The sequence below is a fragment of the Strongylocentrotus purpuratus genome, unplaced genomic scaffold (assembly GCF_000002235.5).
Source record: "Strongylocentrotus purpuratus isolate Spur 01 unplaced genomic scaffold, Spur_5.0 spur5_contig_116, whole genome shotgun sequence".
In the NCBI taxonomy this organism is placed as follows: Eukaryota; Metazoa; Echinodermata; class Echinoidea; order Camarodonta; family Strongylocentrotidae; genus Strongylocentrotus; species Strongylocentrotus purpuratus.
In genome coordinates this window covers 12,329-23,070 of record NW_022144762.1, presented here as the reverse complement: position 1 = coordinate 23,070, position 10,742 = coordinate 12,329, and the positions used below count along the sequence as shown (strand labels likewise).

The 10,742-nt window shown below is 42.0% G+C and overlaps 1 protein-coding gene across 1 annotated transcript; it reads left to right on the top strand.

Moving 5' to 3' along the window:
- Positions 1-1,216: 1,216 nt before the first annotated feature.
- On the top strand, positions 1,217-3,321 carry LOC115929444 (glycoprotein-N-acetylgalactosamine 3-beta-galactosyltransferase 1-like). Its single transcript, XM_030998597.1, is given in 7 exon segments — positions 1,217-1,243; positions 1,497-1,572; positions 1,575-1,751; positions 1,754-1,999; positions 2,002-2,115; positions 2,296-2,539; positions 3,174-3,321. Coding segments are annotated over 7 exon segments (1,032 nt in total).
- Positions 3,322-10,742: the final 7,421 nt, after the last annotated feature.

The window sequence follows — 10,742 nt, the reverse complement described above, 5'->3', positions numbered from 1 at the left end:
TCACTCAAGGGAATCTTAGAAAATATTGGGTTGAAAGACTTTTCACGTGAGAGTAAAATGGTTTTACCATACTGGTTTTCTGACCAACATGAAAACAAAAGAATGTACCGATAACATGTGTGTTTAAAAATTACTTTGTGTATAAGGCCATTCAATCGTGAAGTTGTATGTTAATGTTAATATTATTTTCTGTTGTACGATACCTAATTTAATATAGCCTATAAGGTCAGACTAACGATACACTAGAATAATGGAGATCAGTGTTCTGTCATCACATAAGGGCCATATTGTAGTTTAGACTTTATTCGCTAGGAACATTGTTCCGCTAGCTAACACATCCATTCACAAAATAATTTGATCGACAAGCATCTAGCAATAATATCGATTTCTCTTCTTTTTATTTTTTAATTATCATTGAATCGCTTTAATATTGTTTCATAATAATTATGCTGTCATTTTTTTTTGGTCCGTGCTAGAAGCAGAAGTATTTTTGATGTTTGTAATTAAAATTTCAGATTTATTGCATAAATCACCTGTCCCACCATTGATACTTTGGGCTTCTACCAACTTTAAAATCACACTGTGCCGGAGAGCGAGTACTTTCCCCAACAGCTGAATGCAAGCCCTTTCAAACAGCTGGTTGAATTGATTAAATCCGGGTCTGATCTCGTAGCATTGATACAATGTATAAACTGTGACAATGGCTTTGTGCAAAACCGTAGGGAACATATCGTCACCGACACTACCAAGTTATAACCAAGTCCACTTGGTGAAAACCGCTAGGCCTAACACATACTATGGTGGCTTTAAAGGGCATCGCACATATATATTGACGCCAATATATTGACGCCAATATTCACGACATGGCCCCCATGTCGCAAATATTGACGCCAAAATTGACGCCAATCTTCACGACATGGAGCCAAGTCGCAAATATTGACGCCAATATTCACGCCAATATTCACGACATGGACCCAAGTCGCAATATTGACGCCAATATTGACCCCAATATTGACGCCAATATTCACGACATAGCCTCCATGTCGCAAATATTGACGCCAATATTGACGCCAATATTCACGACAATTCCTCCTTTTTCCGAAAATGTCCGAAGTTTGCCGAGTTCGTTTCGTCGGCAAATCGGATACCGCCGAGTATTTCCGAGTATGATATAGGTTTTTAATTAACTGCTAATTGCTTATTAAAAACTTTTTAAATGAGTATTTTGGAGGAAATTAAAAAAGTATCAAGTAGTAAGGATTTGTTTCGCTAACACAAGAAATTTTGCCATGGTGGACACAACGCGTAGAATATGTACAAAGTTATGGAACTGTTTATTGGGTACGATTTAGTGTTTGCAGATTTAAGGCTCTAGGAGTCCGGGGTCACCCACAAAATTTATTATGGCTTAAAGCATTTGCCACCATACACTCAAAACGTTTCTTTCTTCTCTTTTGAAAGGGTCTTTGACGTTAGCACCATCAACTGATTCAAAGGAAGTCCGAGTGCTCTGTTGGATCATGACGTCACCCTCCTCGTTACGCCCCAAGGCGACTCACGTCAAACAGACGTGGGTCCACGCTGTGACGTCACCCTGTACATGAGCACCCAGGCCGACCCGGAGTTCCCGGCTATCGGCCTGGACGTGTCGGAGGGCCGCGACTACCTGTGGAACAAGACCCGGACGGCATTCAGATACGTCTACCGCCACCACTTCCAGGACGCGGATTGGTTCATGAAGGCTGACGACGACATTACGTCATCGTGGACAACCTCCGCTATTTCCTGCGGGACAAGAACAGTAGTGCGCCGCTGTACTACGGGCACCACTTCACCCCGTACGTCAAGCAAGGCTACATGAGCGGCGGGGCGGGCTACGTGCTGAGCAGGGAAGCCCTGAAGCGGTTCGCTGAGGCTGACAACTACCGGTGCAGCAAACAGGACTACAAGGCGGAGGATGTAGGGATGGGATTCTGCATGCAATCCTTGGAAGTGATCGCAGCGATTCCAGGGATTCACTCAACAGGTCTCGCTTCCTACCTCTGTCCCTTGTAGACTTCGTAAACATCACTTACCGGACTGGTATCACAAGTACAGGAAGTACGAAATACCCAGGTAAATAATATACACGCTTTGTTGCCTTCTGTTTAAATAAGCCCATGTAGCAACAGAACTATTCTGAGAATTTGAGCTTCCAACAGTAATTTTATTATCGGGCAATGAATCGATACCAATGCAAAATGACAATAGAGTTTCTGATCAACAGTCCTTTTGAAAACTTCACATCTCAAAAAGAAAACTATAGAAAGAATCCTTTTGGCTTCCAGACTATCGAGCGATTCAAACTGAAGAACAGGTTGTATAGCAGCAGCAGCAGCAGCAGCAGTAGCAACGCAGGATCGACAGCAACTCAGTTGTTGCATAACAACAGCTGCATTGGCAACCGCAGCATCAATAACTTCACGCCTGCGGCAGCAAGAACACTAAGCACAACCAGTAACAGCAGCAACTGCAGCAACAGATACAGTAGCGGCAGCAGGTCAGCAGCTGCAACAGCAGCGGCAATAATAGCGGTCTCGACAACAATAGCAACAGCAACAGGAGCAACAGCATTGTGGCACCAGCGGCAGCGCTAAATCAGCAGCAGCAATAATAGCAGCATCAGCAACAACGGCGCCAGAAACAGTAGCAGCATAGTACGATCCGCGGCAATAATTAGCAAGATGAACAACAGCAACTGTAGCAGCAACAACAGTATAGTAACAGTAGTTGCAAACATGGATATCAGTTGTAAGAACAGTAATAGCAGCAGCCAAACAAAATGGCAATAGCAGAAAGTATAGGCCTAGCATTGGCAATAGCAGTAGTTGTGTTACAAAATAGTAACAGCAGCAATTGCAGCAGCGACAGCAGCAGTAGTAACAGTAGTAGTAGCAGCAGCAGCGGAGCAGCAGCAGCCACAAGAGAAACAGGTTAGCAGCAACAGCTACAGGAGCGACAATACATGCAACAGCAGCATCACTGAGCAGTAATAGCATCAGCAGTAATAACATTACAATAGAAATAGTAGCAACAATAGCAGCAGCAAGCAGCACAAGCAACAGCAGAAGCAGCATGGGCAGCACCAGCAAAAACTGCATCTAACTGTTCTGCTTTCTTTTTCAGGGCCCGAGCTGTTGCTCCGACTACCTCATCTCCTGCCACTACGTGACGTCTTACGATATGCATCTCTTGGACTTTGTCGTCTACCATCTACGCTCGGCCAACGACAACAAGCGACACGTCTACAAGATTGGCAATAACCGAACACTGCCATTATGACACACACCGACGGTCTGTGTTTCTTTGAAATCAGCAATGCTAGAAACAACTTCAGTTGGTGAAGTGGTTTTTCCAAGCCAGAGGCCAGGCGGACGTAAAATAGCTTGGCACGTGCACGTGGTCAAATCAGTCTGAAGGAAAATGGATTCTTTGCTCGTGTCTCGGGCGAAAGAGAGTCTGATATCGAAACTGAAGCTTCGACTACATGGATGGTCGGCCGACCAGCGTCGGAGAAAACTGGCTTTTTTCCCAACAACTGTTCCTAATTTTTCATATTTAGTTATTCTGACTTTTCTTTGCAATTGATTACACACCAATGAAGGGGTACAAGCCTGCTAGACTGATTCTCTGACCTTACGATTCCCCAAAGTGAATTAATTGCTCCGTTTCATCTTAAGGGGGGTCAGGGAACCAGACTACAAGAACATGATAGGTTTTCTTGGTTTTTCCAGCATCTACAAGCCCCAAAACGTGAAACAAGTCAGTTTAACAATATTTTTTTCTAACATACTAAATCCTCCAAATCTACTTGTTTCTGAAATTCCAGCAAAAGCAAATGTTGTACATTCCCTTTATTACAAAGAAGATCTTGTTGGTGGCTGTTCTGTATATCAGCCCAGTGCATGGGTGTCGCCTGAATTTTTGTTTAGAGCGGGGAAAGCCCACCTCCTCCCCAATAAAAATCCCTGTACTTTTCCATCATATACTCGATTCATCATTTTTCGAGGGTGGGCAGGGACATTTGCCTTCTCTTAACCCATTTAATTATAGCAATACGACTTCACGCCTCTTTTTCTTTGTTTTCTCTTTTTTTTCCCCTCTTTTTTCTTTTGCTTTCGGGGGGGGGGTTGTGGGGCAAGCGCTCCAAACAAACTATAAATGCTAAGGTGTGGCCTTTACAAAATGAAGCAGTTTGTACAAGAAACTTATTTAAAGAAACTCGGACCTGCTTGATTTTAATTTCAAATGTTTCTTTAATAGAGCATTGAATATTCATAAACCACGTACTTGACTAAGAACTTATATTTTGTCAAAGTGGATGTCGTTTAATGTGTACTTTGCCAAAGCTATTCCAAATTTAAATTAGATTTGATATCTGAGCTTGTCTATGCCGTAAAAATCCAAATACAAGCTTTCGACGACAAAACGCATGTATAACTAAAATAATTCTAATAATTCTGTTCTATGCTTATAAAGAAAAATTAAGCATATTTTGATTTATTGGCAGCTACCTTTGGGTATAATGGAAAATATTAAAACGTTTTCTTCTGGGTACTAGAATTAAAAACTGATGTCTTGACTCTTGACAACCACATTCAAATGAAATATCAGTGTGTAGTGTACTTTTCATATATATGGGATATGAATTAGTGTTGGCTTTATAGTGTATATTTGAATTTCAAGGCAAAAATAACTTCATTTAAAATAGCTTATCGCTCTAAAAACCAAATTGGTTAACATAACCAATCATTGGTTGAAATAACCAACAATTGTTTAATATGTGTTTAACCAACCGATTGGTTGGACACATAATTATTAAACAGTTAGTATTGCTTATTTCAACCTATGATTGGTTATGTTAACCAGTCTGTTTTTGTATTTACCAGGTTTGGCAAGAATGTCTTTCTGTGATTTAAACCAGTTGAACGCCCTTTAAATTCTCACGTCGAATAAATGACCCTGGCATTGGTCATCATTTTTCGGTGCGGAATAAAATGGGTGACCATCATAGTACAGAAAACATAACTGGAAAAAAGCGCCTGCAATCGCTCAAATAATCAAGTTATGTTTGGTTTGAGGTGATGCGCTCTTGCGATCGCGAACGTGCCAGTAAGCAACAACTCCGTTACCTGGTTACTTGCCTAGTTACACTTGAGTTATTCATTTTGATGTACCGTAATTAGAAGGCTACAATTCTTCTAGACTATTAATACAGACAAGCTAAAACAACCATCAATCATATTAAAAAGGACTTGCCGTCATTAGAGTGGCATTATTATTTTTGCATAAGGCCTGAGTGCGCATTATAGCTTCTTATTACAAGACGCTAACAGAGCAATACTTACATTCAGTACATTGATTTCATTGACCTTACAATGTTTAAGGCCGGTCTATCGTCTGCAAAATATAGGTCTAATTTGCTGATTCACTTTCCGGTGTTTAATTGTCCAAATTGTTAGATCTTTTTCGCAGATCAAAAAATACAATATCAATTTCATTTACAGGGTGTACGGCAGTGCCTTGATCTGCAGGTCCGTCGCCGTGGACTTCTTCGTCAAATACGCAGAGTTGTCTTTCGGATTTCTGCTCAAGTACCACCCTAATATCAAACACAAGAAATTAGAAATGGATAATAAGGTCGATTGGAGGAATTTCACATTGCGATTTTGTATCTTGGGCAAGACTGGGCAGTGCAACGATATATGCAATAATGAATCTAATGCCACATGCATACTACACAATGTTCCAGCTGTCGGACATTTTTGTGCACGCATCTCGTACACAATTCAAAGCTGTGATTGGTCAAAACCCGGGTGGGCGGGGCTTAATGGATCGGTCCATTGGAACGCAGAGGTAGGTAAGATCTTCAACATTGAATTTAACATGAGGGGAAATAATTACCTGGATGTGTCGAACTCTCTAAATTAAATGCCGGTGCTGATCCCGTGCTCAATGTTTGAAACCAGAGACGGTCATTCAATTGAAGTTTTGTCAGCGTTACCATGGAGTTGGGAAAATCCTGCCCAAAAATCGAGAATTTTGTTTTCAACAAACTGTTTCATGAACCGATTTACAGTAGTAAACAATGCAGTTTTATGCTCGAATATTATTGGTAGGAATTGTAGTTATTTTCGTTTCAAAGAGGAAAAACGATCGCAATAAAAACTTTTTTTTTAATATCCAACGGGTGCATTCAGCTTCCCCGTGTTTACACGGGGTTTATACTTGAGGCATCCACGAAATGAAGCAAATTGAAAGCTGCGGTGTATTTGCCTAGCTTTCTGGGAAAATTAAGGTCAAAAGTCGTTTTATAGTGAGGGGACTTTGAAATGTTGGTGCTACGTTATCCGTTTGTTATTACATAATCACTTGTTAATATAGGCAGAGTATCAATAGCGGCTGCGAGGTCTGGCACTTCTTTTTCTTAACCCATAAAGGAGCCAAGATATTTTGATTCCGCCCCCCCCCTCAGATCTTGGGCAATGAGTGACTAAACATTATGACACTCGGTATATGCATAGAACAACTTAATATGAACGTACAAAAGAAATGTCATGGTTATAGGTTAAAGGGTTAGGGAATTGTCGGCTTATGAATTATTCACATGCGCCGACGTAATTCCGCATTGTGTACACTACATTATGGGGAAAATAGTTTCTGAAAAGTTTTGCATGACCCGAGGCTAAAAAGTCAGGAAAGCTCGGGTCGGGAAAATTTTTTTTGCAAGGGTATCGCGGAAAAAAACTCAAAGGGGCGGATTCCACCCGGACCTTTTAGTTTTAGGGTTAAACATGTTAAAACTTAAGGCGAAACGTAGACACATGAAGGGGCAATACACCCCCTCTCATACCCCACCCTTACCGCTAGATGTACAACTGTTATTATTCTCTTGCTATTTATCATTTTCCCAAAACGTTAGGCTATACTTACCAATAAGTCAAGCTGGGGTTTGTCTTTTTTTCCGGTCGCCGCTGGCGTGTTTTATCCTTAACCGAGGGCTTGCTGGGATCGAAGTTTTCTTGAGAGTATGCCACTATGTTGCCCTGGGAGGGTGGAATGCTGCTGATATATCTGTATCCATAAAACGTACCTATGACAGAGTAATGACATACAGTGTGTATAAAAAAAAATGCAAACAAAATATAACGGAATACCAGACGTAGAATGTGCAACCAACATGAATAATATAGGTATGGTTTGAAAGATACGCCTTTCCACTATAAAATGAGACATCAAACTTCCAAATCCGATAATCTTTGACAGAGTTATGAGTAATGTTCCAAGAGAGGTCAAGTTGACCACGGGACCAAGTTTTCAATTTTAGGTATTAATTGCCTATGTGTGGATATAATTGCCTGGCCGACCAAAAAATGTGTTTATTGAGTAAACGCAGTTCTAAACACTCACTTTCTTCTACCTCATGCGTGCTGAAAATGTTTAGCATAGGCTATAAACATGTTTACAAAACTGACATTGACTTAGGCAGCCGAGGCGCGTCATTTTTTGTAACGGAATTTGACGCCCAAATACCGATGCACGTGGCAATCTGTATTTTGAAAGAGACCTATGAATACCACTCACACTTGTTTTTGTCGTATGTCATAAACTGTAGCTTTCCTTTGTCGATGCCGAGGTAAAGAGTCTGGTCCTTTCGATTCCACGTAGATCTCGCAGCCTGGTATAGGAGCACCGCCCCAATAGATGGCATCTTTCAACATCGAATCGGGTATCACGTCATTGTCAGTTTCAACTATTTGGACATCAATGATTGCTGGGACACCCTCTGTAACAAATAATATACGTGCAATTGATGTTAAAAAAGGGGGTTATTGGCTCACTGGCTTGAAACCCTGCTTAACTCGAACTTTAATTGAGCCCATTCCCCTGAGGTCAGACTATCGAGTTTTCACTGTAGTTGACTAGAGCAGTCCAACCATACTTTAGTCAAGCGAAGTGAGGGTTGACCGTAGTCCTTGCCGAACTTGCTCTGGGCTGTTTCTGTACAAAAAGTACTTAAACTATTTTGAATGCCAACTTGTATTTTGTTGTTGGCAGAAGTTTTCTTTCCTTCAAATTTGTATTTAACCAATCTAATTCATCCTGATTTGTGACAATATTCGTAGCAGTAGCCGCCGCCAGCGGTTTCTTCTACACCGATAAATATAATTATGATGTCACTTTAAAGATATAAAATGCATGACATTCAAAAGCGGCCTCTTGATGGCGCCCTGTATTATTGCACTCTGTTTAACTAGTATTTTATTCAAAAGCCTACCTTGAAAGGTGAGTTCGAAGCGTGACCATATGTACTTGGTACAACACCGCCATGGCTGCGCTTAAATTCCTGTTAGAAAAAAACCCAACAAAGTCAAGCTGTTAGCAACTCGTTATCAAAACTATTTAGGGGAAAATTGATCCGTATACCGGCCGTGTGTGAAGGCACCGGTAACCGATTTCTTTTATTTGATCATGAGTTTTTGCCATGGACGAACACCGTTTTGAAAGCCCAGGCGTAGTACGCATGCGCAAATTCAGTTCTGGATCAGCTCAACGAATGGTCGGAACCAGTGGTACGATGTTGCTGCGCTATGTTGGTTCCCATCACGCCTTGTGCGATAGGCATGGGTTAAACTAAACAGGCTCCGCACCGGAGTCGGGCGTTTCAATGCTGACATGTGGAGGTGGGGCCTATCCAGAGCCCAGCTTGCGAATGTGGAGCGGAGCAGCAGACTGCTGACCACATCATCTCCGAGTGCCCCCTCTATCGCCCCCCAAATGAGTACCATGGCTGATCGATGTTGATGCAGATGCAGCAACCCGAGAGTGGCTTCTCAGCAAGCACCCAGAGATCTAACTACCTCTTTGTTTTGGTTTCACACGCAAGAAGAAGAAGAACCCCTGAAATTGCGTAATTTAAATGTACCAAATAGCGCACTATATAGTATACAAATATTGAATGCTTCGAGTGGTGTAGTAAAACTAGCCTCCCGAGGTGATCCATGGACATTCTATTTTCCCGAGGCGAAGCCGAGGGAAAATAGAATGATCCATGGATCACCGAGGGAGGCTAGTTTTACTTCACCACGAGATAAAGCATTCAATATTTGTTTTATAACACTTCACCCACAGATTCTGCTTGATTTTAATATTTCAAATTATTTAAATCTGAACACAGCCGAAATAAACTTCAATTTCAATACAAAATTGGTGGAAAATGTATTTCTCTCTTAAAAACTACCCCTTCACGAACTGTTTGAACCCACGTCTGCGGCGCGCTCTCTTTGAATAATACCGCTACGCGCAACGCGCAACGCGCACACCAGCATGCATTTGCACACAAATACCGCGCCGTGGAAATAGACCGCTTGCAGACGCGTTCGATAATAAACGCGCGAAGGCGCGCGACGCCATGTTTGGGACAAGCGTATATCTATCCATGCACATTTTGTCCCACAACATGGCGTTTGCACCTTCGCGCGTCAATTATCGATCGCGTCTGCAAGCGGTCTATAGTACTTTGGTTGCTAATGGTATAGTACTTTGGTTGCTATGCGCATAGTACTTTTGGCCGTGCACAGAACGATAGCAAAATTAGAAAGTAACATGTGACTCGCTCTCGGCCAATCAAGACACAGAATCTGTGGGTGAGGTGTTATAATGGCGCATAAGGACTGCATACAGTCGATGTATATATAACGCGCGACGCAGTGCTCACAAACTTTTTTTTGTAGAAACCATCCTTTCAAACGTTACATGTTGACGTCGTGTTATTAAGTAAGGACATTTATTCATTTGGTGTCGAGTCCTTACTTTATTTCCCAGTGAATAGTTTTGCTGTAGGCCCAATCACAACTCACAAGCAGGAGTATTTTCTCCACTTCCTCTCGCAGATACTGCAGGATGTATCGGAGGCTGTACTTCTCGATGTTCTTGGCGTAAATTCCGATGAGCTGGTCGCCATCCCTGGAAAGGGAGAACAGACAGTGATGAGACGTGTTAAAGACTCGGGCACGCGGACAGTACGCACACGATCTAAATGGTAAGATCAGAAATGGTAGGCACTGTTCTTTTGATGAAAGTGACTCATCACCATACTCTTATGCTTTTCAGAGGGTCCTGCAAAGCGTGGGAGCCCTCCTTATTGAAACTGCACTGACTCACAATTATTAGACATCATGCAATGTCTTCCCAAACCTGCAGCTTGTTTATATCACAAAAATAATGTGCTGCTGTTTTATTATTGTCATATAAGAACTTTGTGCACATTGACATACATGTGTATATCGCTGTAGAATCACGTTAGAATTGCGTCAACACAGCTTGTGAAATATTGTCCAGTTACATGATGTACAAATGGACGCGGAACGCACAAAATCTGAGACAAAAGTTAGTGTACAAAAACTCAATAGGGTTGTCTAAGGGACGTGGCTAACTCGCAAACGGCGATAGGTCAATTAAGTTACACCCCTTCACGCGCGCGTGCCACGACTGTTCCCATAGTGGTCATACACAGTCATCGCACAGGGAATGGGCACGTGTGCACCCCGTACCCAGCTAGATACAGATCTATTTTTATTCCATGTCTATCCGGTTCGTTAGTGTGACGTCATCTCAACTTTACCATGCGTACTTAAAGCGGTGTCTGGTTCGTTAGTGTGACGTCACCTGCATCACTTTCTGCACGATTGGAACTAGCCTTT